This window comes from Baudoinia panamericana (genome assembly GCF_000338955.1).
Source record: "Baudoinia panamericana UAMH 10762 unplaced genomic scaffold BAUCOscaffold_6, whole genome shotgun sequence".
NCBI classification, from domain to species: domain Eukaryota; kingdom Fungi; phylum Ascomycota; class Dothideomycetes; order Mycosphaerellales; family Teratosphaeriaceae; genus Baudoinia; species Baudoinia panamericana.
In genome coordinates, this window is record NW_006911262.1 from 149,464 (window position 1) to 172,709 (window position 23,246).

Sequence of the window (23,246 nt, forward strand, 5' to 3'; positions counted from 1 at the left end):
TCTCGGCCGAGTGCACCATGGAACACACCCACCACTGCAAGATGACCGCCGCTAAACACAGTCATCGTCGAAACTGTTTCTGTACTTTGGTACAGTCTCTGCGCAGAAACGTAACATAAGGCACGAGGGCGTGAACAACCCTTCATCCGACCACGCCAGACACAAGCAACAACCTTAGCATTACGTCGAGTGCATTCTCTACATTGCTTCAGCATGGCAGCAACCAAGTACGCTCAACGAACCATCCCCAAGATCAGCCTTGCAAATTTCGACACCAGAAAAGACACCATCGTCCGCGAGATCTGCTCCGCAGCCGAAAATGTCGGCTTCTTCGCCATCGTCGACCATGGCATCTCCCAACCCGAGATTGACCACATGTTCAAGGCTTCCGAATCCTTCTTCGCGCTGCCAGATGAAGTCAAAGCCACCGTGCCCTGGAACCCGCAAAACGTGGGCTACGAGCACAAAAGCCAAATCCGGCCTTCCACCGGCGCGGCGGATCAGAAGGAATCGTACCAACTCCAGTTCGGAGAGAATATGAAGGGATTGTGGATCGGTGACGAACATCTACCCAGCTTTAAGCCTGACTCTTTGGAATTCATGCATAAAGTGCAGGCCGTTAGCGAGAGGTTGATGGTGTGTTTGGCGAATGGGTTGGGGTTTGAGGACGACTACTTTACCAAAGCGCACGATGTCTCACGGCCAGACTCGCAAAGTACGTTGAGGTTGCTTCACTATTATGCCACGCCGCGGACGAACGACGGCGTGATCAGGCATCGGGCGGGAGCACATGCGGATTGGGTAGGTAGTGTTCTCCTCCCCTAGCAAAAAGACATGCTGACTCGAATGATTGCAGGGTTTCCTTACGCTCCTATTCCAGAAGGAGGGACAGTCCGGTCTTGAGATATGTCCCGGACGGGAGGTCGTTACCGAGTTCGGGCACGGCGATGCATGGACAAAGGTGGAGTTTGGGGAGAATGCCATCATCTGCAACATTGGAGATCTCCTCATGAGCTGGTCGGACGACAGGTTCAAGAGTGAGTGGAACCACACTCGCCAAACCTTACGCTCCGCGGCTAACAGTTCCCAGGCACATTCCACCGTGTCAAAGCACCCTGCGAGCCGGACGATTATTACGGCGAAAGATACAGCATCGCGTAAGCCCATTCTCTCTCTCCAAGAGCACTACGTCAGCAACAAGCTGACCTCAGGATTAGTTTCTTCAACCAACCGCGGAAAGACACTCTCATCCAAGGCCCGAAGGAGAAGTATTCGTTAGTAACCGGTGGCCAGTTCACAGCCAACGCTATGCAGATGTACTATGCGGCGCTAAAGGCGAAGGTGGAGGAGGCTCAACGGCCGGTGGATGTTCTGAAAGATACCATGCCCGCGGCGGGGATAGCGGCTCCTGTTGTACAGACGGTAGCGTAAGAAAAAAACATCGAAAGAAAGCTCAGAGAACGAAGACAGACAGTTTGCGTCGCAGCCCCTCTCCCTCCCGCCATCTTCGCTGCCCTCATCGATCACCGGGCCGAAAGTTTTCGTGTGTGAATGTGTATGTATACACCACAGCTTCCCCTCGCTTCATCTCACCTTACTTCCGCTCTTTAAAATCCCTCTGATGTCGTCCTCCAGTACTCGCTAGCCCCTCAAGCATATATTCGAGCCATGCGAAGAGATCCTGCAATGTCGTGCCTGCCGGAGGTGCCTCTGCGGGCGGCAAGCCGGCGATTGTGTCGTTGCTCGACACCGCCGTTCCAGTCGGTAAGACAGTGGGCAGTGTCTGCGTCAACGCCGTGCTCGGGAGGGCAGAGACGATGCTTTCGAGGGGTACGACGGCGGAGGAGACGGCGGCGAGGAGGGAGGTTGGGACGGTGGCGGTCGTGAGAGTGGTGTGGGAAGAGTGAGTCGTAGTAGGGCTAATGGTAGTGGTGGTGTTGAGCGTGGTGACGACGGTGATGACCGCCGGTGGTGATACCGAGGCTGTTGGCCTGCTCGCAGATACGTGCGAAGATGATGCCGCCGGTAAAGCTGTCGAAGATGGCGTTCCAGACACCCGAATACTTGTCGACGACCACGCATAGCTTCCCACTAACGCGGTCGACGCAGACGCAGACGCAGCGGTAGTCGAACGCGCCACAGACGAAGATCCTGCCGCGGCCGTCGTCGTTGTGGCAGAACTATAAGCAATCGATACCGCAACGCCACCAGAACTAAGCGGCGCATATCCCGTAATAGCCACCTGAGTCTGGCTCATCGCCACAGCGCCACTGTACAAACTCGGACCCGGTATTTCATACGTGCTCAAACTCTGATAGATGTTGATCAGAATCCCAGAGTCATTAGCACCATACAGCTTCTGCCCCAGCGTGCCAGCCGGAGTATCAGTCCCGCTCCCCGTAATTTCCAGGTTGACGCACTGCGGGTAATTCTGCGCCCCGTCCGCCGTGCCCGCAGAGTGTAGCGCGATGATTTCGTGGCGCAAGACGTAGTTGCCCGGTGCGATGGAGGGAGGGATGGTAACGGTCCAGCTGTTGTTGTTGGCGAGGAGTTGATCCGAGCCCCAAGTACCTGGCTCCGTGGTATCGTCGATCAGTCCAACCTGATCGATCTTGAAGAACTCGAGGGTCGTCTTATCGACGTCTGAGCAGGACCCAGGGCATTTGGCGAGGTAGTCAATAACCGGGCCGTGGTGACTGCTCGGCCAGGGCGTCCACTGGGGTTCGACGACGTCGCCGGCGGCGATGCGGGCGGAGGTGCCAGCCGCGGTGGCGTTGCGGTGGCAGATTATGTCCGGATTGGTGTAGTTGCTCGGCGCTATGAAGCCATTGTCCAGGTCTTGTGGGCTGGTGGGAAGCCGTTAGCGTTGCGTGAACAGTCTTGTAACAGGGCAGTCCGCGGACTTACTCGGACCAGCCGATAACGATGGGTGGGATGGGGGAGTATTGGAACGAAGGATCGTAGCCGGTGTAGTAGGTGCCACCAGCGACGATGCCCTGGACATGTCCGTGTGCTGCGACGGAGGCAACCAGCGACGCAAGGATGGCCGCAGACTGGATGACTGACATGTTGGCGTCCGCGATTGACGGAAAGAACGGGGTTATTGTAATGCGGACGTGGAACGATAAGGATGACGGTTAAGGAGCGATGAGTGTCACCAGGACACGGAATGAACGAATGTGAGCGGTTTCTAGACCGGTGAAGTTGCTGCACTGCAGACAAGACGAAGAAAAGATGTCGATCGTTGAGTAAGAGAGTAGCATATTTCGATGGCGTTCCCCCGAGAATAAGTACGAGAAGACTTTACCTATGGCCACCGATGCATTTTCGCTTTCGTATGTCGTTTATAGCGATGTGAAGCGAGTAATACACGTGAGGCAGTTACCTGACATACGACACCGTATCGAGGCGTTTCATCTGTATGAATCGGAGCGCTGCACCAAGCATCCGCCAATGGTTTCCAGGCTTGGCGTCTTGACGTCTCAAGTTGAGCAACGGAGAGAACAACACACAAAGTCACCACCAGAGGTTTCGCATAAATAACCGGTATGATCGCTAAAGGCACTGCCACAGAAGATGAAGAGTACTTTGTCTGCGGTTTCAGCCAGGCTTGGCGGCGGCAGTAAGGTAAGACCGTACTTTGTTCCGATACATTCGCAGTGTCGCCATATTGCGCGAGCGTGATTGATTGCTTGGAGCATGCGCAAGGTGTATCATGTTGGTTGAGCATCATGTCGTCGGAAACTCGCTCCTTGAATTGTTGCGCGCTGTCGTCCGCATCACGTCTGAGCAAGTCTGAAGTATACTCGAGCGACAGATGGTGGAGTCGTGCAGTATCGACAACAATTTATATCGTGCATGACACTGATGGAGGCTGCTATTCGGGAAGCTCACCGGACAATACGCAGCTCAAGCCTCAAACGAAGGCGGAGGGGAGCAGTTGTCACTGCGATTGCGTACGATGAGCTAGTCCAAATGAAGCGTAGAGAACGACGGAGGCTCCACGGCGCGCCAAACCTTGCTGACTTCTCACACCAGCTTTGTCATTCACTTACGAAGCGACGCGGGACCATTCCGTTGTTTGCTGTGAGCTTCCGTCCGAAGTGCTACTCACACATCGATGGAATCCACCGAATGTGACCGGGTAGAACACATCGGCACTCGCAACGTTCTTACGTACGACCGTCCGGCCGGACGTGTTGTAAGCCACCCCAGCTAAATGCGGTGGAACGCTTGGTGATATTGGCCCCGAGCTACCGGGGGTGTGGCGTCACGCCTGGTGCCGAAGTCATGCACCCACCAGGCATGTATATGTGCCTCGTATGCCGCAGGGAGTAGGAGTAGGCTATAAGTTACGTACTCCTCTGTCCATTCCATTCAATCCAATAGTAGTATCGCCATCTACCATCCAGCCTTCTCTTATTCTCTCCAACAACATCTACTCCTGACCTTTGACTCATCCCTCCAATAGACCGGACCATCTCCGACATGTCCTCCCCAATTCAAAAAGTTGCCTTTGCAGGCGCAACCGGCTCACTAGGCCAACCAATCCTTCATCAACTCCTCTCCGCCGGCTTCACTATCACAGCACTGAGCCGCACGGCCAATCCTACCAACCTCCCCTCCTCCGTCAAGATCGCACAAGTAGACTACAACGACCCCTCCTCCCTCCAGTCCGCTCTCACAGGCCAAGACGCTCTTATCAGCACCCTCGGCTCAGCAGGCATCAAATCCCAGATCGCACTCACGGATGCCGCTATATCCGCGGGCGTCCGTCGAATCATCCCGTCCGAGTTTGGGTGCGACAACGATTTACCCCGGAACCGAACGTTACCGGCGTACAAACCTAAGATAGAAGTACAGGATTACATCATCCAGAAGACCAAAGGGACGCGAACGAGCTATACATTCGTCTACAACAACGCCTTTCTAGACTGGGGACTCAAGCCGCCGGGGTTCCTCATGAACGTTGCCGGCAAGTCAGCTGACTTATACGACGGCGGCGACATTGTTTTCACAGCGACTCCACTCGAGATGATCGGACGTGGCGTCGTGGGCGTCCTTCGCAACCCGGAAGAAACTGCTAATCGCAGTGTGCGGGTTCATGGAGCGGGCGTGACAATGAAGCAGATCCTGGCTCTCGCGCAGAAGTATACAGGTGGTGAGGAGGACTGGACGGTAAAGGAGGTCGACTGCGGAGCGATGGAGGAGAAGGCTTATGGGGTTCTGAAGACGGAACCCGGGAATGTGATGGCTTGGATTGTGCCTATGATTCGGCGGGCGGCGTTTGGTAAAGACGTTGGGAATGACTTCACTCACAACAATGACAACGCCGTGTTGGGGGTCAAGGAACTGAGGAAGAAGGAACTGGAGGAGATTGTCAAAGCGGCTTGTTCGTAAACAGGTCGTCATCCATGATTTCATGAACCTTTGGCGGGAAGTTGTGGCACTCCTACAGCATACTCCTAACCCTCAACCCCACCTTCTCTACCCCCGGATTCTCAACCCCATTATAGATATCCCTCTCCACGCTCCTCGCATTCACATGATGCGGTCTCAAATCCGCCACTTTCTCGACCCCCAACAACCGCATCGCCGTCTCCGTCTCCGCCTTGAGAATCTCAAACGTCCTCTCCACACCCTCCACCCCGCCCGCTCCGAGTCCAAAAAGCGGCGCCCGTCCAATTCCAACACCTTTAGCGCCGAGACAGAGCGCTTTGACGACGTCTGTGCCGCGTCTGATCCCGCCGTCGACGAAGACTTCGAGTCGGGACAGGACTTCGGGACAGTATTTCCGTATCTCCAACAGGGTGTGGATGGAGGGAGGCGCGGTATCCATCGCTCTCCCGCCGTGGTTGGAGAGGATGATGCCCTTGACTTGTGGAGCGTGCAGGCTGGCGATGTAAGCGTCTTCGTGTGTTTGTAGACCCTTGAGCACGATTGGGAGGTCGGTGTGTTGGCGTAGCCAAGGGAGGGTGGTCTTCCAAGTCAAATCCGGAGCTGTGCCGGCGAAGAGTGCGCGGCCGACTCCTCCTGCTCCCGCGCTGCCCGCTTCGATGTTCTCTTCCAATCGCATCGTTTTGGCTTGGGGATCGGGTGAGGTGGTGGAAGTGGAACCCTGCTGCAGCGAACTCCGCACGGGCAGATTCCCACTCACACCACCGGCGGCAGCACTCTTCGTCCGCTCATCGTGTTCCCGCTTCCCCGGCACCGGCGCATCGAGCGTCAGACACACAAACTTGATTTGCGGTAATCTCTTGATCCTCTTCAACATCTCCACGCTCTTCTGTCGATCCTGCTGAACATACAATTGCCACCCGAACACCTGTCCCTCTCCCGCACCTTCTACGATCTGCTCGGGAGTCTGACTAGCATTATTCGAGATCACCTGCATGACCCCATACTTCCCACACGCCTGCGCGATCCCGGCTTCGCCTGCGGGATTGCCAAGTCGAGCCATAGCGGCTGGGGAGACGAAAAAGGGAACATTGACGCGGTGAGAGAGCAAGGAGGTGGACGTGTCGCATTTGGTGCAGTCGATGAAGATCCTGGGTCGCATGAGGATGCGGGTGTAGACTGTGTTGTTTAGGGTTTTGCTGGTGAGGTCGTCGGCGGCGGAGTAGTAGTAACCCCATGCTTTTCTGCTTATCTTACGGGTTGCTAGGGCTTCGATGTCGTCGAGGTTTAGACAGTCGGCTAGGGATGTTGGTTGGTCTTCCTCGAGCTCTTTTGCTGGGCTTGGTGTCGCAGTTGTGTTTGTGTGAGAGGTGGTCTCTTCAGGCGTCTTTTCGCTCTTCGGTAAGGTTGTCGTGTCAAAGGGTCCTAGTTTCGCAGACTCGGGGAGGGATGATTCGAGGGTTCCTGGAGGATGGACGGGGTCATATTCTTCCGTTGCGTCGGTGCCGGCGAGTTGGAGGATAATCTTGCTGCCGCCCGGGTGGGAAGGGAGGAAGGAGGTCACGTCGTAGACATTGTTATAAAGAATCACCCAGCAGGAGTCCGCTGAGCGGTGTTGCTGCACTTCGTCGTATGTGTACGTTTTGGCCATTGTATGTACGGTGAATTAATGAAGTGGAAGGAGATGGCAGATTATATCGATCAGGTGACACAGATGCTATATGAGATTTAGACGAAGTCCACAAGTTGCAGCAGGAAAGACGTGCTTGAACGCTGAATGTGATGGAAGTCATCCATTGCAGTGTGGCGGAACCATTGCTCGGCTTCTCGGGCCAATGTTTCGGCGTCTGGAATCTGGATGGCCGCAATAGCCGACAACCCCGGCAGCTCGAACAATTGACCGTAGAGACGCTTCACCAACACCGAACCGTCTCGCCGTGTGAGTGACACAGGCGCAGGTCGACTTGACTCATAACTGACTCATGTATCCTACACTCGTCCCTTTGACCTCGACCGCCACCTCCTCCAAACCATCCACACCACCAATGCCACCAAACTCGCCCTCCCCACCAACGCCACTCCTACAGCTCTTCGCACAATATCGTAATACCTAGCCCGATCAGCTATGACCGGCATAATCGAATCAATAAGAAAGCGAGGCACGAACCCTTCCAACATCGTCGCGACAGCCGCTTTCCTCCCCTTGACATCTCCCACCGCACTTCCAGTCCCTAACCCATGCAAACCCGTCTCATCGGTCCGTCTTTCCTCCTCTGTACCTCCAACCCCAGGTCTCTCTACCAAGACTGTGGAGGCAGAAATACTCTCGCTTGCGGCACCAAAAGCCGGTTTCGCGTCAGGCGAGGTAAGTGTGGTCCCAGCCTGTAATTCCGCCCGCTTGCGCTCCTTAAACCTGTACGTCATCACCCACACAATAAAGCGAACATCTAGTGGTGTGAAAGTAGGGTATGTCCAAAGCGTCAGCGCGTCGTGCGGGGGTAGTAAATCTAGGAAGTCGGAGACGACGCCCAAAGTCAGACCCCAGAGGAGTAAAGGTCCGGGCTTTGGTGGGGTAGGGAATTGGTTGAAGAGGTCTGATGTGTAAATCCGATGCACCAGCGCCGTGTAGCGGGATGACAGCGTCGGTCGAATGTTTCGGTGGCTCTGCGTTTGACTCGGAGCATCAGGAGCAGGCGTCTCTGCGCTATGCAATGACTCCGTCGGCAACAGATCAATAGCAGCGAACAGCATCTTGCCCAAAACGAGACTCAACATCCACTTCCTCACCCCCGTCTCCTGGTTCGCCAGCCTGCTCGAAACGTCCTCAAACGCCACCGTCCTCTGCTCAGGCGCCAGTAGACTGCGCAGGGGAACCCAATGCGTCGCCGCCACCTCCGTAGGCTGCAGCCTCAAAGGCGGAATCTCATGACTCGTAAGTAAGAAAACATACGGACACAACACCATCAACGGCTTCTTGCCCCAATGCGTCGTCACGAGTCGTTGGGGTAGGTTTCCGCACTGTATGGCATGTTGGTTGAGATCTAGTCCGACTTCCTCGAGCGTCTCGCGGATAGCGGCGGCTTGGTCGGAGGGGTCGGCGGGGTCGCGTTTGCCGCCCGGCAAAGCGATGTGGGAAGTCCAGCGGTCGCCCTTGCGCGAGGCGCGTTTGATGAAGAGGAGCTCTGGTTCGCCATGTTGGACCCAAGGGTGGGAGAAGAAGGTGGAGAGGTTGTCGACTTTCTCATTATGTTCAGGCCAGTGGGCGTAGGAGGGTTGAATGCGGATAATGAAGGCAACAGATGCGCGGCGCTTTGTGGTTTCGGGGGATGGAAGCTCTGGATATGGGGATGTAGCAAGTTGGTCCAAGATGGTATGCGTCTGAGAAAGCAGCCTTCGCCGGGTGTCCATCGCTCGGACGTGGACCCCCCAGAATTGCTCCTGATAGGCGGAGATTCGATCCAGTGGTCAACAGTTGAAAGGGAGAGGTGGACAAATTAATGAGACAGTGAAGGAGAGGAAGAAGTAGACTTAGCCTGATGAGCGTGTCACGGTGTTTATGGCTGAATTGCTTTGTGGAAGTTGACGGTTAATGGTAGACTGAGGGAGGGTAGTATAGATTCAACGCCGAGTCATGCATCGGCTGACGGCTCGGTCCATGCTGCAGCTGCAGGCACGTTTTGCTGCAGCCAATGGCGCGTTGACGAGCTCTGAGAATGGAGCTGCAGAAAGAGAGTTTCATGAAGCTCTTTCCTTACCTCAATTGTCCCTTCCTTTCTCGTCAGCAAAGTTCGTTGCACCTCAATTTGGTACGTAAACAATGCGTTTCGGACGCACGCTACAGGTGTCAGCCTACGGACCATGGCGGGACAAGTACATCGACTACGCCAAGCTGAAAAAGCTATTGCGAGATGATGATTCGGCGCCGAGCTCGCCTTCTACCGCAGAACCGGCGAACGACAAGTGGACGGATGAGGATGAGAGCCGCTTCGTAGACGAGCTGGTCAATGTACAGCTCGAAAAGGTGCATGCCTTCCACAAGGAGACGTTAGGAAAGCTGCGGGATCGCACGGCCAAGTGTGAGGCTCGTCTCGATACCGTTGCCGTTGCGGGCGTGCAAGGGCAAGCTCAAGCTACGGCCGGAGCCGATGACAACAGAGAGAGTGGCGGGGCTAATGCTAATGGCGACGGCAACGACAACGGGAAGAAGTCGGTACCGAGCGAGCAGGAACAGAAGTCGATTCTGAAGGAGGTCCTGTCAGAGCTTGACAATATCACCGAGGAGACGAAAGAACTGGAGAAGTACAGTCGCATCAACTACACCGGCTTCTTGAAAGCTGCCAAGAAGCATGACCGGAAACGAGGTGCTTCTTACCGAGTCCGACCGCTACTACAGGTCCGCTTAGCTGCGCTCCCCTTCAACAAAGAGGACTACAGTCCGCTGCTCTACCGCCTAAGCGCCATGTATAGCTTCATCCGGCAACACCTGGACGGGGCTGAGGCTCGACACGCCAGCATGAGCGAGACGAAGGAGGGCCAAGACGAGTACGTTAGCCACAAGTTCTGGGTGCATCCGGAGAATCTACTCGAAGTTAAGACGTTGATCCTCCGCCGCCTGCCCGTACTGGTGTACAACCCTCAAACCTCCAAGATCGTAGAGGGCAGTCAACCGGATCCGTCAATCACCAGTATCTACTTCGACAACCCGGCCTTCTCCCTCTACTCGCGTAAGGTCGACCACGGCGAAGCCTCATCCCTGCGTTTGCGTTGGTATGGCCAACTAAACAGCAGGCCGGAGATCTGGATCGAGAAGAAGACTGTCAAGGAAGACGACACGAGCAGCGAGTCCCGCATCACCACAAAGGACAAGTACGTGCAACGCTTCATCCGCGGTGAGTATAACATGGAGAAGCAGATCCAGAAGCTCTCGGATCGCGCTGGCGCCGACAGCGAGGATGTCAAGTCTTACAAAGCCTCCGTGGAAGAGATCCAGAGCTTCATCAAAGACCAGAACCTTCAACCCGTGCTGCGAGCAAACTACACCCGCACCGCTTTCCAAATCCCCGGCGATGACCGTGTCCGGATCAGCCTCGATACCGATCTCGCCTTCATCCGTGAAGACGCGCTCGACGACAGCAGACCGTGCCGCGACCCGGACGCGTGGCACCGTACAGACATCGACAACAACGAGCTCGAATACCCCTTCTCCTCCATCCGCAAAGGCGAGATCAACCGCTTTCCCTTCGCTTTACTCGAGATTAAAGTCCGTCGCTCAGGCAAGCAGAGCCCTTGGATCGAAGAAGTCATGCATTCGCACCTCGTCAAAGAGGCGCCACGCTTCAGCAAGTTTGTGCACGGCGTCGCGGAACTGTTCGAAGACTATGTCAACACTTTTCCCTTCTGGCTGTCGATGGTGGAGACAGACATCCGCCGTGATCCGCGAGAAGCATTCGAAGAGGAGCAGGCGAAGAAGCAGAAAGAACGAGACGATGAATTCGCGGTCGGCAGTCTGCTCAAATCGAAACCGAGTTTCAGTCCGCTGCAGCAAGGGCAGAAGCAAGTTATCAGTCCCGCTGGCTCCCCAGCATTGGCAGAACAAGTGAAGAAAAGCCCCCGTGGTCCCGATGGGAAGTCTACCGACGGACTTGGCACGGTCGCAGCAACAGAACAAACCCAAATGAACGAAACAGCCGAAGAACCCGACGAAGACGAAACCGGCGTCACACAACCCAGCACCACCTCTGCAGCGGGAAGAGGCAGACTGAAAACCCTCCTTCCCTCCTCATTCAGCACAAGCAAATACGCCCGCTCCCGCCGCACCCCACTGCCCCCGGGCGTGACGAAACCAGACCACTGGATCAAAGACGCCGGTCCCGTGAAAGTCGAAGCGAAAGTCTGGCTCGCGAACCAAAGGACTTTTATCAAATGGCAGCACGTGGCCATCCTGCTCGCTTCACTTTCCGTGGGACTTTACAATGCGGCGGGGCAAGATAACACGGTCGCCCGAGCGCTGGCGGTGGTGTATACGGCTTTGGCGGTGCTGACGGCGGCGTGGGGGTATGGGATTTACATGTGGCGGTGTGCTTTGATTGAGAGGAGAAGTGGGAAGGATTTCGATGCGGTTTTGGGACCAGTGGGGGTTTGTTTGGGGCTTGTGGTGGCGTTGGTGTTGAACTTTGCTTTCAAGGTACGTTCTACGAGGAGTGTTTGAGGGTTTAGGAGGGGTGGTTGTGATGTGACTGACTGTTGGGTGCTGTATCAAGCTGTTTTGCGGGATCGGAACCCGGAGCAGCAGGTCGTAGCTGCCGCTGCGATGAACCGGACGTCGGGTTGGACGCATATGGGCGAGCTGAGATGATGCAAGTCGCGACTGATTGTAAAGTGGTTTAGAAACGGCTGGGTCGGTATGTAAAACCTGTATAGATGCAACATACTGATCGTCGTGTTGTCGGCGCATGAGGGGTTTCAAGGTCCCTACAGATTTGCCAAGACTCTGGCTTGCATGGACAAAGTGGCTTCCTTGGGGTGCAGGAGATGTGGCTGGCTGAAGACACTCCCATCTCGGCACGGTAGCTACTTTCATGGCTGCACATCACGCCACCTCTGCTGGGGTGGATGGTAAGCCTATCATACATTGAACACTATCTCAGGACTGCGTTGGTTACTTTTAGCTAAAGCTTCTCACGTGCAATTATGGTACGTCCTTAGTTGTGACCATGGCGACCTACCAGATCCAAATCGCCAACAGGAGCGGTACGATGCAAGAATATGTCATTCTTCACGAACCGCCGGAGGTGGCCCTCTTCACGGACACGAATACCACTACGCCCGTTGCCGCTTTCTCACTACCATGGATCAAGAGTTCTGCCATACCTGTGAATGGCATGCTGCAAGTTGATCTACCAGCACACCATCATGCAGTCTGCGGTACGCTGTCCGGCAAGAAGCTTGCAGCCGGCGTGGTAGTGACACAGACCGATGACATCGAGGTCTTCCTTGCCACCGACGATGACCCGGGCTCCAGAGCGAAGTGTGATTTGGATGACGCTGGGAAGCCGGAGATGTATGATCGGGAGCCGGATGATGGGGTCAGGGATGGTGCGTTTGGTATTGAGATGAAGCCGTATGATGGCGACAAGAACTGTGAGTTCATCGCTCCTGATTGTGTGTGTGAAGGTGGAAGTGGCACCGCTCACTTACCATGATAGCGTACATCTGGCTTGGATATGGAAAGAAGGATCTCACCACAGGCGTGATCGTGCCGATGGCCAGCTGGCCTTCCACTCCTGACGCTGTATTCGGAGTCACACCTAGTCTGAGTAGGTGGCGGGTAGGTACTGGTCAGTATGGAGTGGGACAGGCTGTTGGCGGGGCGTTGTTAAGTAGCTTTGCCTTGATTGACTTTGCGACGGCGCCTGATGGTCAGACTGTCGCTGGTGTTATGCAGGGCACGGACGGGATATTTAGGACGACGTTCCAGGCGCTTTCTGCTAGTAAAGATTGATGGCGTCGCAAGTGTTATGCTATTTGCTTTGACCACCCGCAGGAATAAGGCTTGGTATAACGATTGTACTCGTTGTACGCGAGAGCATTTCGAATCGCGTAAGACTTGGATTCAGCGGGCGGAAATCCATACAACAAGCTCTTCCGTCAATAGGCAGGAGGAGGTGAAATGGTCAAATCACCTACACCGACTCAGAATCGTGCATTGTATACAATCAGATTCGGGCTGTCCGCACTAACTGCAGCCACTCAACTTCAATGTTCTGGGCCGGGCTTCCAGCGCCACCACCTGCGCAGCCTTATTTGCTCGCTGTCCACCCCTACCATGTTCGATATGCCGAGCTGGCGCGAGGCTCCCATCACACCACTACTGCAGCATGGCTTGTTTGCCTTGTCTGACTCTTGGTCTAGCTTATCTGCACGACCACATATGCCTACTCCAATCACGGATCTGGCCAAGCCTACATGGAGACCTGGGTCCTGCGGTTCTGCAAGCCCACTGACGCTAGGCTTCAATTATGCCCTTCAGATCGATTATGTCTTTGGAGTTCTCAACATAGCTATGTCTATAACGGTCTCGTATTGACTGCCTCCCTCCAGAATTTGCCAAAATTCTAACCTTGCATTTTGGTACCGGACTCAGCTCGTCGTGCAAGCACTGCAATAAACATGAGCAGCCAGGTTCGCAGGAAGCCACTCCCGTCCTCTTCGTCCGCCGAAATCCACCTCCTCCCCACCCCACTTGGAACGCAGATTGCAAGAGTAGCCAACGACCGCATAGTTCCATCCACTCCCACTTCCCCTCGCCGCCCCCGTTGCCATCACTCCTTGCCCAAAGGTAGAATTCCCCGCGGTCCGCGCAGCGCACAACGCCGGACTGAATCGCCTCATGGTCGAGCGTGGTGTCTCCCGCTACTGGCGCTACGCCCACGTTGACGGCGAAAAACTGCCTGTCAATATACACGAGCTCCCTGCGGCGTCCCAAGTCACGGTTGCGATCCTAACATGCGGGCTATCGCTCTGCTTCAGTACCCCTGCACCTCCTCCCGCCGCCAATTCTTCCGCAGCAACCTCCGACAGGCAACGAGGCTACTGCTACTACCTTGTCCCTGAGGTCCCATGCAATGGACGAGAAATGCACGAAGACTTTGGGCATCAGTATATGATGAGTAACTATGGAGCGGGCACGGTGGCTCAAGATTGTTTCTGGCTTATGGGGACGGGGAAGAAGAGTGTTGCGCCCGGTGGCGCGTGGGCTGGCATGCCTGGAGGCACTGCCGTGGAGATTAGCTGGGGCTGGATCTGAGTCTATACCTATGCGGAGACTTCAGCGGTGCAGAAGGTCCAACATGGTGTAACGATGAAGACGACTGTAGATGTTGCGCGGGAGAGGATGATGCATGTTGAGAGGGAGACTTTGCAAGCCTTGGCTGTTGGAGGTTTCAGAGGTTACGCGGTAGCCGTATGGCCTCCTGCCATAGTCAATGGTGTTGTTATTGCTTAGTCTCTCATAATGTCAGAACACCTCTCCTTCTGAGCTCGAGAATCTCGAGACCTTGAGACATTGAGGCATAAGTTAAGCAGCAATTCTGACGCAAATGTACACCAATATAAGGTAAACTAGCCTGCCGGTTGCTCGGCTCGGCTCTCGGCAGGGACTCCAGAAGGCGGATCGGTTCCGCGAAGCAGATGTGGTGCACAAGTTTTTGGTGCAGCACACGACAACCCAGCTCAACATTCGCCGCCGCCGCCACCACCAGCGCCGACGCTGAAGAGCGCACGAACCCTCTCCAAATTACCCAACATGGCCTCCGATGAGATCGTCTGGCACATCGTACGCAACGCACCCTACTCCCACACAAAAGTCCCTCTCTAACAAACATCTCAGATAAACCAACAATTCTGCTCCTTCAAACTCAAACTCCCCGGCAATGCCTCCACCGTCCAAACCTCGACCAAATCCAACTTCTGCCGCAACGAACACAACGTCACCGGCCTTTGCAACCGTCAATCCTGCCCCCTCGCTAACTCCCAATACGCCACCGTGCGCTCCGACCCGGCCACGCAACGGCTGTACCTCTACATCAAGACGGTCGAGCGCTGTCACTTACCGTCGCGAATGTGGGAGAAGGTGAGGCTGAGTAGCAATTACACTAAAGCGCTACAACAAGTGGATGAAAGATTAGTGTATTGGCCAAGGTTCTTGATGCATAAGTGTAAACAGCGACTTACACGACTTACGCAAGTGAGAGTGCGAGCGCAGAGGTTGGCGAGGGAGGAGGAGAGGTTGGGGGAGAAGTTGGTGAGTCGGCTTGCGCCGAAGGTTAGACGGAGGGAGGAGGTGAGGGAGCGCAAGGCGGAGGCCGCGGCGAAGATCGAGAGGGCGATCGAGAGGGAGTTGGTTGAGCGGTTGAGGAGTGGCGCTTATGGGGATCGACCGCTGAATGTGGAGGAGAGGGTTTGGGAGAGGGTTATGGCGGAGATGGAGAGGGGAGGGGAGGGGGAGAGGGATGTGGAGGTCGATGATGGCGTGCTTGAGGAGGAGTATGAGAAGGAGTACGAGACTGAGCGGGTGCCAGGGGAGGCAGAGGCGGAGGTGGAATATGTGAGTGATATTGATGAGTCGGACGATGAGGCGGGCGATATGGAGGAGTTTGATGATTGGTTGGGCGGGCGGAGTGGGGATGAGGAGGAAGCTGGTGATGAGGATGACGACGGTAGTGAAGAAGAAGAAGAAGAAGAAGAAGAAGAAGAAGATGCTGAGGAGGATGCGGAGGGAGAAGATGCAGCGCTGAAAAAGAAGCTGGACAGTCTCAAGCGGAAACGGCCGAGCGCTCCACCACCCAAGGCGCGGAAGAAGCCGTCCAAGGGTCCGAAGATGGGTATCGAGTACGAGTATGTGCCGGACGTGCCATTGCGGCAGATGGAGCTGGCGCGATAGTAGCTGGCAACATCGAACATCAGACTCTTTTCTTGGGTTGCACAATTCCTGCGCCAAGAATGCCTCTCAGACACACAGCGGTCAAACCGGAGTCGCGTTTGATGGTTGCTCAGCTCCCAATTAGCCCCGGTATTTGCTCCTTGATAAACTCCACGACTGCATCAGGTCCCTGCTGGACTTGCAGGCCCTGCGGTAACGCCAAGGTCTTGCAATTGGGATTCACTGCCTTTGCCTCTGCTAGGACTTTGGAGCTCTGTTCGGGTGACCACATTGAGGCTGTGAACTATTCGCTATGTCAGCATGACATATACAGAGCAGGTGTCTTGGGGCGTGAACGCACAACTATATCCGGTTTGATCTGCTCGAACACACTTTTTGCTGCTTCGGGACCTTTGCCGATGAAGTCGAGTCAGTGATCAAGGCAGAGGCAGTAGGACCGTAAGAATCAGTTAGGGCTCACTCTCGGCATTGCCGGCATGTATGATGGTGTATTTGTCCTTGACGTCTTCCACTATCCGACCGACCAGACGGTATGCACGCTCGGGTGCGTTGTTGACTGTTACGAGTTTGTAGGGTCCTTGGGGCATCTTGAGTGGAGTGCTCTGATGGTGGCTCACTATGCAAAGCAAGAGGAAGACAAACACTACTATCTCTCGGTAACAGGAGCGGACTGGCTGGTGTTGTCTACCATTCAGCTATCATGTATATTACTTTGAGCAGCACCGACACCGGCTTCCTGGTGAGGATGGATCGAGCGAGCGGCAATCAGCGCGGCAGAATCTTGATCCACGGCCATGAGGGCGGTGGGATACCGTAACGCGTTGCCATTAGTGTTGGGTCATGCCATTATATCACTACGCCTGAAGCCGTCCGAGTTGGATAGGACGTCAGTCTATGGAGCGTCTGGTGTTTAGTACAGGAAGCAAAGATAAAGTCCCGCCACACCATTGCAGATGCCGTGCACAGCGGTTAATCTGGTGTGGCGCAGCCTGTGCTCTAACCGTATGCGCCACAGCATGCTCCACGTCACATGAACTGGACCTCTTAGTGACTCTCACGTATTTACCATATTCTATCACGAACATCGAATATAGAAGATCTCTGGCATGCAAGCTGACAGCCATGTAATGGATTGGATAAGGCAGCAGTAATATGTACTTGCAATAAACGCGCCGTTCTAGGTGCAGCATCAATCATGCTGCAACGCCGCTTGCTACTCCAACGACCATGCTTGCGGTCACTGCCCGTTCCACGGTTGCACCAACGGAGCCGTCTTCGCCAGGTCCGCCATGCAACGGCAGAGGCTGGCGAGAATGAATCCGGGCATATTGCCACAACCCCAAACGAAGGGATCCTCTTCTTCAACAACCTTCTCCCCCTCAGCATACCCTTTATGAGACTTCTACCCTTCGTACTACGCTCGAACAAGTCGTCAATCCTCCAGGACGCCGACAAGTGGATGCGTGTCGGCGCACTGTCACCCACGAAGGTCCTCGACGATGCCGTCAAGGATAGCAAGCTCGGTCTTGGCAAAGTCAGTGTCGTTGAGATCCTGCCACGGTTACGGGAAGCTGGCGCTTTTCTCAAGTTCCAACACCAAGAACAGGATGATCCCGCGACTGTTGCGGAAGCCGTGCGGCAGTATCTCCGAGCGCATCCTACCAGGCCTTGGTGGAACCCCTTCGACCCCGTAAGGGCAGGGCTCGTGGTGGGAAAGCCATGGGTCGAAGACCTTTTCCGCCTTCCGTCGAAACGGCTGAAAGTGGAGTTCCTGCCTACGGCCCCCGGCGCAGAAGTCGCAGAGCTCAACCAAGAGCAGCTGTACGCCTTCTTCCGGCCTTATGGCAAGCTTGCGGATATTGTGGTGCAGCCATCCGATTCGAAGATCATGCCACGGTTTGCCTATCTGGACTATTCACAAGTTGGTAAAGCGATCATGGCTAAGAACTGTCTTCATGGTTTTACTGTTCCTGAGCCCCAGGGAGGCGGCAAGCTTGGCACCATCTTTCGCATAACGTACGAGAAGCGGCGGCAAGGAGGCTGGATATGGGACTGGATTACGAATCACCCTAGGATTGTCTTTCCGATCGTCGTCGCTCTGGTTGCTGGTATCTCGGTCACCATCTTCGACCCTATTAGGACGCTCAGTATCAAGGCGCATATCACGCATTCATTCCATATTGAGGACAATGTCATCTTCCGCTGGTTCAAGACGCAAAGCGAGGATCTCCTTAAGAAGGTTAGAGAGCTGCGCCATGGTGTTGATGAGAGCGAAGCAGGCATGCAGGTGGTGTGGGACGACCGCAAGGCCGACATCGAGCAGATCCAGTCGTGGCTCATGGAGACGGCTGATACATTCATCGTAGTCCAGGGCCCGCGCGGAAGCGGTAAAAGAGAACTCGTCATCGACCACGCACTGCAGCGCAAGCAGGCGGCCCATCGCGTGCTCGTAGTCGACTGTAAACCGGTCCAGGAAGCCCGCGGCGACGGCCCCACTATCGCGGCCGCAGCGTCGCAGGTTGGATATTGGCCCGTGTTCTCGTGGATGAACAGCTTGAATGGGATGCTAGATCTGGCTGCGCAAGGCCTGACGGGTGTCAAGGCCGGCTTCTCGGAGACACTTGACACGCAATTGTCGAAGATCTGGAACAGTACCGCCGTGGCGCTGAAAAGCATCGCGCTCGAAGGACGCAAGAAGGACGACAAAGACGCCAATCTAAGCGACGACGAGTATCTCGAAGCCCACCCTGAACGGCGTCCTGTTGTAGTCATCGACAACTTCCTCCACAAATCCTCCGACGCAGGCGCCGGGCTTGTGTACGACAAACTCGCCGAATGGGCCGCCCGCCTGACCACCACCAATGTCGCCCACGTCATCTTCCTCACCAACGACCTTTCCTACAGCAAGTCCCTTGGCCGCGCCCTACCGGACCGCGTTTTCCGTCAGATCACACTCCGTGACTGCTCGCTCGAAACGGCAAAACGCTACGTAATCCACCATCTCGATTTCGACAAAGCCGAAGACCGACCCACGCAAGACGAATCTGACGAAGCGCGCAAACTCACCCCGAGCCAGAAACGCAAGGACCTGGCCGAGCTCGACCACGTCATCCCACTTCTAGGCGGTCGATTAACGGACCTTGAGTTCCTCGCCCGTCGCATCAAAGCCGGTGAGACACCTACAAAAGCCGTCCACGAAATCATCGAGCAATCCGCCAGCGAGATTCTGAAAATGTACCTTCTCTCCGGCGGCGGCAGCGGCAGCAGCGGGGAAACGCGGGAATGGAGTATCCCGCAAGCCTGGACGTTGATCCGCAGTCTCGCCGCGAGCGAAACACTACGCTACAACGAGATGTTACTCCTGGATGCGTACAAATCCGCCGGCGATCGAGCGTTGGCGGCGCTGGAGCAAGCGGAGCTCATCACCGTGCAGTCGCTTAATGGGCGACCGTGCAGTATTGGGCCCGGTAAACCGGTGTATCGGCCCGCGTTTCAACGGTTGGTGGATGATAAGGTGCTGGCGGCGAAGATGGACCTGGCGGTCTTGGGGGAGAGTATTGGCAACGAGAATAAGTCGATTGACGGGTATGAGCGGGAGTTGCATTTATTGGGCGAGCTGCCGAAGCAGCCGGGCGAGCTGAGGGGGAGGGTGCAGTGGTTGTTGGGGAAGATCGAGGCGTGTCAGGGGAAGATCGAGGGGTATGAGAAGGAGAGCGCTGGGTTGAAGAAGATTCTGGTTAGCGAGTATTGAGTGTCATTGGTGGAGAGGGAGGCAGAACAGGTGGACTGGGCTGAGAGCGTTCTTTGGTTAGGACTGACTGTTGTCGCATTTTGTAGGATAGATTTGGGATGATACCACTCAGCGATGCATTGTATTTCTGCTTCGACCTACAGCCCTTGCTCATGACTTGTGTCAAGATGATGAATGATAGCAATGGTTCATACGTACTACAGTCGGAAAGAATGTCGGGGCAGGCATAGGACGGCCTGCACATGGCGTGCACAGGAACATGTTGAAAGCGCCGACTATACTTTCAACAAAGTTAGGAGTGCGGAGTTCGTGGTAGGAATGATGTGTTACAGTCTGTTGTTACACAGTGTGGCTCTTGGTGGAGAATCTACCATAGAATCTCCGCAGGCTAGCCTGCAGATGCCATACCCTTCCCAACCCTTAAGCAGCGCTACTGCACAACTAGCATGGAGTTGCTGGTCCAAATACCGTTGCTAGTCGCCTGCTGGAGGTTGGTGATGTAAACGACCTTGCTGGTGCTGTTGCAAGTGACAACACCCGTCTGGCCGTGAGACGGTGCTGACCACCATGATGAAGGCGACGACCGCCATGAGGAAGGCCACGACCAACCTGACCAGCCGGCTCGTCCGGAGGATCCCGTAGAACCTGTAGAAACATTGTGTGGACACGACGAGACGCCGGCGATGGTCACATTTGCCAAGGGCAGATTGTCGTTGTAGTTGCCGGAAACGGTGATGTTGAGCACGTTGTTAGCGAAGGCGAGCTGTTCGTCACGTCAGTTGAGGCGGCTTCCGAGTGAATCTAAACACAAAGCTTACCTCGACGTTCTTCGTGGCGTTTGGCATCAGGCTGATTCCGTCGTCGAGATACAGCTCGCCGCTAGCCTTGCCGCTGCTGTCGAGCGCTACGAGCAGACTCCAGGGCATTTGGCGAGAAGTCTTTGTGGTGTTTCCAGCTTTCTGCATGGGGATGATATAACCTACAAGTAACGCCAAATGATCAGCAACGCTATATGCCGGGACAACAAACGAATGCGTACCTCCGCGCACATGGATCGGTTGATGCTCAAGTGGCGCATCAAGCGTCTTATTCTCGCCTGCCGAGACATTCACCTTCTCCAGCGTGTACCAGTCATACCAGATCGTTCCGTTGGCCACCCCCGGGAAGACACCTTGCACGCTCGTGGCAAGTGGTGCTAGCACTGGCGTAACCAGCAAAGCCGGGCCGGACATGAACTGCGTCTCCACCGCCTTCAGTGAGGGATCGTTCGGGAACTCCCACGGTAGCGCGCGTAGTACAGTCTGGCCGGCGACGTTAGCTTGGTGGAAGAGAGTGTAAGTATATGGAAGTAGGCTATAGCGGATATTCATGATACGGCGGGTAGCTTCTGCCGTTGTAGCCCACCGGTAGGCCTCCTGTGCAATGGTGTTGCGGCTGTTGTGATTGCGATACATCGGATACCAGGCACTCAGCTGCATCCACCGGGTGCAAAGCTCCATATCGGCATTGCCGTTGAAGCCGCAAGTCTCGACTCCGAAGTACGGAATGCCGGCAATGGAGAATTGCAGCGCTTGTGAAATGCCAAAGTACATATTGCCCCACATGGAGTTCGTGTCGCCTCCCCAGTGACCAGTGAAGTTGCCGCTTCCAGCGAATGTTGATCGGTTGATGAAGAATGGTCTCTTGCCGGGATAGACCTGCTTTAGAGCGTTGTACGTAGCATTGCCGCTGGTGTGACCATACAGATTGTGCAGCTCGTACTCGGTACTGTTGTACGGCCCATCGTTGTGGGTCGCATTTGGCGCAATTACTTGTTTCAGCAAGCTGTGGCCGGCAAGGAAGTTGTTGATGGCGTACGGTGGGAATGTGAGGTTCCGCACACCTGGCGTCGGAACAGTACGTCCCACCGTAGGAGTAGGCGTCGCAGATGGCGTCGGATACATGAGCGACTGCGACATCAGGGCTGAGCTTGCCGATGCTGCTTCGGTTGCATTAGTGACGTTGAAGAACTCCGGATAGCGATAATCGACAGCAACGCTGGTATTCGGATCGCCAGGGAGCGCAAAAGGCACGTGTATGGGGTTCTCTCCGACAAGGCCCTGCCCACAGCTGCCAGTGCAGAAGGACACGGCATCGTTGACGTCGAGCCAGAAGCCATCAAAGGAGACGTTTTGATGATAAGCAAGGATCTGCTGGGTCCAGAATTGCTGCGTTTGCGGAACGATAAAGTCTGGGAAGACGCTGAAGCCTGGCCACTCGACTCCAATGTAAAAGCTGTCATTACCGTTGCGTATATACGCGTTGACGGCGGCGCCCGCATCGTAGGTCGGGTAAGCGTCAGAGGCGTTTGCTGGGTTCGGGACGTAGATGTTCGGGTCAAGAATAGGCATGTAGTACTGTCCGTTCGCGTGGAGTTGATCCAGGAAGACCTTCCCAGGTGCTACATCGTAATGCCCAGGGTTGTTGGTGAAGTCTCGGTTCATCTTCAAGTAGTCTAGATCGTTCATGATGCCTTCAAGCTGAATGTTTTGGGCAGCATATGCATCGACAACATCCTGCAAGTTCGACCAATTTTGGTACGACCAGCGAACTTGGTGGAAGCCCAGGTGCCAATATGCAGGTAGATACGGTGTGTTCACAACACCGGTCTGATACTGGCTAATAACCTCTTTGGGAGTCGAGCCGGAGAGAAAGTACAAGTCGAAGCTGCCACCTATGGTGCGGTAAGTGATGCTTGTGTTGCGCATTAGCCATTCCTGACCGTGCGCGTTCCGCGCGTATACACCATGGGAGAGGGATTCACTGTTGCTGCTGTTGCCATACCGTGTCTCGAGATACACCGGATGAACACTGTGGCCGTTGACATCTAACTCCTGATCATTCTCGAGATTGTATGCGTTCCAGAAGGTCTGCGTGAAGTTGTTCGGAATGCGGAAGCCACGAAGGTTCTCCGCCAGACCGTAGATGTTGTAGTTCGGCACCATGGAAGTGACCAACTCCAAGAATTGATCCTCGAATACGATTTTGCTGCCATACGTGCTGAAAATGACATCCCCGGTACTCACTCGGGAGACCTGGAACTGGAAGCTTGGCGAATTGGTCCAGGTAAACGCGAGGTCACTGTTAGCCTTGCTGGCGCCCAGCTCCAGAGCTGGCTGCGGTGTAAGTGTTGGAGACAGGATATACAAAGATTGATTGCCGGGCACAAGGTACTTCGGGAAGATCTTGACAGAAAGACGTTCCTTACTCTGGTATTGAACGGACAAGGTGAGGTCGCGGACATCGTTTCCATAAGCATTGCAAGCAGGCCCGGCGAGCGTCAAATCTGCGGTTAAGCCGGAAGATCCGTTCTGCACATTAGACGCCGTGTAGCCGGGACAGATCGACTGCGCGTTCGGAGCAGTGAGATCCATGACAGTCGGCATCACACTTGGCGCGTAGTTGATAGACGAAGGCAAGATCGGAGTAGGCGGGAATGCAGGCGGATACTGAGGCTGTTGACCTGCAGAGAGGTTAGTCCAGAAGACAGTGTGCTGACAGGCTACAGCCTCAAAGTACCTGCAACCACAGCGGACAATGCCATGCATATCGCCGTCGTTAGTAACATCTTGGGTTGATTGCGCTCGATTAGCGCGTTGGCGAACAATGAGATGCACG

General features: G+C 55.1%; 13 protein-coding genes across 13 annotated transcripts; 8 read left to right on the forward strand and 5 right to left on the reverse strand.

The window, feature by feature from the left end:
* Window positions 1-99: 99 nt before the first annotated feature.
* BAUCODRAFT_466821 (uncharacterized protein) lies at window positions 100-1,513 on the forward strand. The gene is made up of 4 exons (XM_007678194.1): window positions 100-801; window positions 857-1,037; window positions 1,091-1,157; window positions 1,218-1,513. The coding sequence occupies exons 1-4, from the start codon at window positions 214-216 to the stop codon at window positions 1,429-1,431; spliced, it is 1,050 nt and encodes a 349-aa protein (XP_007676384.1). The 5' UTR covers window positions 100-213; the 3' UTR covers window positions 1,432-1,513.
* Window positions 1,514-1,594: 81 nt separating this feature from the next.
* On the reverse strand, window positions 1,595-3,068 carry BAUCODRAFT_70196 (glycoside hydrolase family 61 protein; the record flags this gene model as incomplete). Its single annotated transcript, XM_007678106.1, has 3 exons — window positions 1,595-1,820; window positions 2,097-2,846; window positions 2,908-3,068. 3 exons carry the CDS (start codon window positions 3,066-3,068, stop codon window positions 1,595-1,597), a joined length of 1,137 nt encoding a protein of 378 aa, XP_007676296.1.
* A 26-nt stretch (window positions 3,069-3,094) lies between these two features.
* On the forward strand, window positions 3,095-3,718 carry BAUCODRAFT_33552 (uncharacterized protein). Its single transcript, XM_007677841.1, has 2 exons — window positions 3,095-3,586; window positions 3,640-3,718. The coding sequence occupies exon 1, from the start codon at window positions 3,310-3,312 to the stop codon at window positions 3,541-3,543; it is 234 nt and encodes a 77-aa protein (XP_007676031.1). The 5' UTR covers window positions 3,095-3,309; the 3' UTR covers window positions 3,544-3,586; window positions 3,640-3,718.
* A 770-nt stretch (window positions 3,719-4,488) lies between these two features.
* Window positions 4,489-5,400, forward strand: BAUCODRAFT_122237 (uncharacterized protein; the record flags this gene model as incomplete). The annotated part of the gene is made up of 1 exon (XM_007678195.1): window positions 4,489-5,400. One exon carries the CDS (start codon window positions 4,489-4,491, stop codon window positions 5,398-5,400), a length of 912 nt encoding a protein of 303 aa, XP_007676385.1.
* A 52-nt stretch (window positions 5,401-5,452) lies between these two features.
* On the reverse strand, window positions 5,453-7,048 carry BAUCODRAFT_70748 (uncharacterized protein; the record flags this gene model as incomplete). Its single annotated transcript, XM_007678143.1, has 2 exons — window positions 5,453-6,051; window positions 6,118-7,048. 2 exons carry the CDS (start codon window positions 7,046-7,048, stop codon window positions 5,453-5,455), a joined length of 1,530 nt encoding a protein of 509 aa, XP_007676333.1.
* Window positions 7,049-7,407: 359 nt separating this feature from the next.
* Window positions 7,408-8,787, reverse strand: BAUCODRAFT_47846 (uncharacterized protein; the record flags this gene model as incomplete). Its single annotated transcript, XM_007678022.1, has 2 exons — window positions 7,408-7,507; window positions 7,565-8,787. Coding segments are annotated over 2 exons (1,323 nt in total), but the record flags the coding sequence as incomplete, so codon positions are not given.
* A 328-nt stretch (window positions 8,788-9,115) lies between these two features.
* On the forward strand, window positions 9,116-11,759 carry BAUCODRAFT_33555 (uncharacterized protein). The gene has a single exon (XM_007677842.1). The coding sequence runs from the start codon at window positions 9,215-9,217 to the stop codon at window positions 11,603-11,605; it is 2,391 nt and encodes a 796-aa protein (XP_007676032.1). The 5' UTR covers window positions 9,116-9,214; the 3' UTR covers window positions 11,606-11,759.
* Window positions 11,760-11,934: 175 nt separating this feature from the next.
* On the forward strand, window positions 11,935-13,129 carry BAUCODRAFT_33559 (uncharacterized protein). Its single transcript, XM_007677843.1, has 2 exons — window positions 11,935-12,537; window positions 12,603-13,129. Exons 1-2 carry the CDS (start codon window positions 12,111-12,113, stop codon window positions 12,896-12,898), a joined length of 723 nt encoding a protein of 240 aa, XP_007676033.1. The 5' UTR covers window positions 11,935-12,110; the 3' UTR covers window positions 12,899-13,129.
* Window positions 13,130-13,289: 160 nt separating this feature from the next.
* On the forward strand, window positions 13,290-14,420 carry BAUCODRAFT_33560 (uncharacterized protein). Its single transcript, XM_007677844.1, has one exon. It carries the CDS (start codon window positions 13,787-13,789, stop codon window positions 14,201-14,203), a length of 417 nt encoding a protein of 138 aa, XP_007676034.1. The 5' UTR covers window positions 13,290-13,786; the 3' UTR covers window positions 14,204-14,420.
* A 281-nt stretch (window positions 14,421-14,701) lies between these two features.
* BAUCODRAFT_122243 (uncharacterized protein) lies at window positions 14,702-15,838 on the forward strand (the record flags this gene model as incomplete). The annotated part of the gene is made up of 2 exons (XM_007678196.1): window positions 14,702-14,731; window positions 14,786-15,838. The coding sequence occupies 2 exons, from the start codon at window positions 14,702-14,704 to the stop codon at window positions 15,836-15,838; spliced, it is 1,083 nt and encodes a 360-aa protein (XP_007676386.1).
* On the reverse strand, window positions 15,795-16,722 carry BAUCODRAFT_467052 (uncharacterized protein). Its single transcript, XM_007678197.1, has 3 exons — window positions 16,299-16,722; window positions 16,179-16,228; window positions 15,795-16,121 (listed from the first exon to the last, which is right to left on the reverse strand). Exons 1-3 carry the CDS (start codon window positions 16,423-16,425, stop codon window positions 15,948-15,950), a joined length of 351 nt encoding a protein of 116 aa, XP_007676387.1. The 5' UTR covers window positions 16,426-16,722; the 3' UTR covers window positions 15,795-15,947.
* Window positions 16,723-17,033: 311 nt separating this feature from the next.
* BAUCODRAFT_70204 (uncharacterized protein) lies at window positions 17,034-19,589 on the forward strand (the record flags this gene model as incomplete). Its single annotated transcript, XM_007678107.1, has 2 exons — window positions 17,034-17,314; window positions 17,378-19,589. 2 exons carry the CDS (start codon window positions 17,034-17,036, stop codon window positions 19,587-19,589), a joined length of 2,493 nt encoding a protein of 830 aa, XP_007676297.1.
* Window positions 19,590-20,019: 430 nt separating this feature from the next.
* BAUCODRAFT_122246 (glycoside hydrolase family 31 protein) lies at window positions 20,020-23,172 on the reverse strand (the record flags this gene model as incomplete). The annotated part of the gene is made up of 4 exons (XM_007678198.1): window positions 20,020-20,352; window positions 20,408-20,568; window positions 20,629-23,091; window positions 23,148-23,172. The coding sequence occupies 4 exons, from the start codon at window positions 23,170-23,172 to the stop codon at window positions 20,020-20,022; spliced, it is 2,982 nt and encodes a 993-aa protein (XP_007676388.1).
* Between the last annotated feature and the right edge of the window lie 74 nt (window positions 23,173-23,246).

Excerpts from the sequence above, each read along its gene's own strand:
- BAUCODRAFT_467052 (XM_007678197.1), bottom strand. The coding sequence starts at position 16,425 with ATGCCCCAAGGACCCTACAAACTCGTAACAGTCAACAACGCACCCGAG. Across the intron at positions 16,229-16,298 it reads ACATGCCGGCAATGCCGAGA|GTCCCGAAGCAGCAAAAAGT; the intron begins GTGAGCCCTAAC and ends TCATCGGCAAAG. Across the intron at positions 16,122-16,178 it reads AGATCAAACCGGATATAGTT|TTCACAGCCTCAATGTGGTC; the intron begins GTGCGTTCACGC and ends CATAGCGAATAG.
- BAUCODRAFT_33559 (XM_007677843.1), top strand. The coding sequence starts at position 12,111 with ATGGCGACCTACCAGATCCAAATCGCCAACAGGAGCGGTACGATGCAA. Across the intron at positions 12,538-12,602 it reads GTATGATGGCGACAAGAACT|CGTACATCTGGCTTGGATAT; the intron begins GTGAGTTCATCG and ends TTACCATGATAG.
- BAUCODRAFT_33555 (XM_007677842.1), top strand. The coding sequence starts at position 9,215 with ATGCGTTTCGGACGCACGCTACAGGTGTCAGCCTACGGACCATGGCGG.
- BAUCODRAFT_33560 (XM_007677844.1), top strand. The coding sequence starts at position 13,787 with ATGGTCGAGCGTGGTGTCTCCCGCTACTGGCGCTACGCCCACGTTGAC.
- BAUCODRAFT_33552 (XM_007677841.1), top strand. The coding sequence starts at position 3,310 with ATGGCCACCGATGCATTTTCGCTTTCGTATGTCGTTTATAGCGATGTG.
- BAUCODRAFT_466821 (XM_007678194.1), top strand. The coding sequence starts at position 214 with ATGGCAGCAACCAAGTACGCTCAACGAACCATCCCCAAGATCAGCCTT. Across the intron at positions 802-856 it reads CGGGAGCACATGCGGATTGG|GGTTTCCTTACGCTCCTATT; the intron begins GTAGGTAGTGTT and ends GAATGATTGCAG. Across the intron at positions 1,158-1,217 it reads GGCGAAAGATACAGCATCGC|TTTCTTCAACCAACCGCGGA; the intron begins GTAAGCCCATTC and ends CCTCAGGATTAG.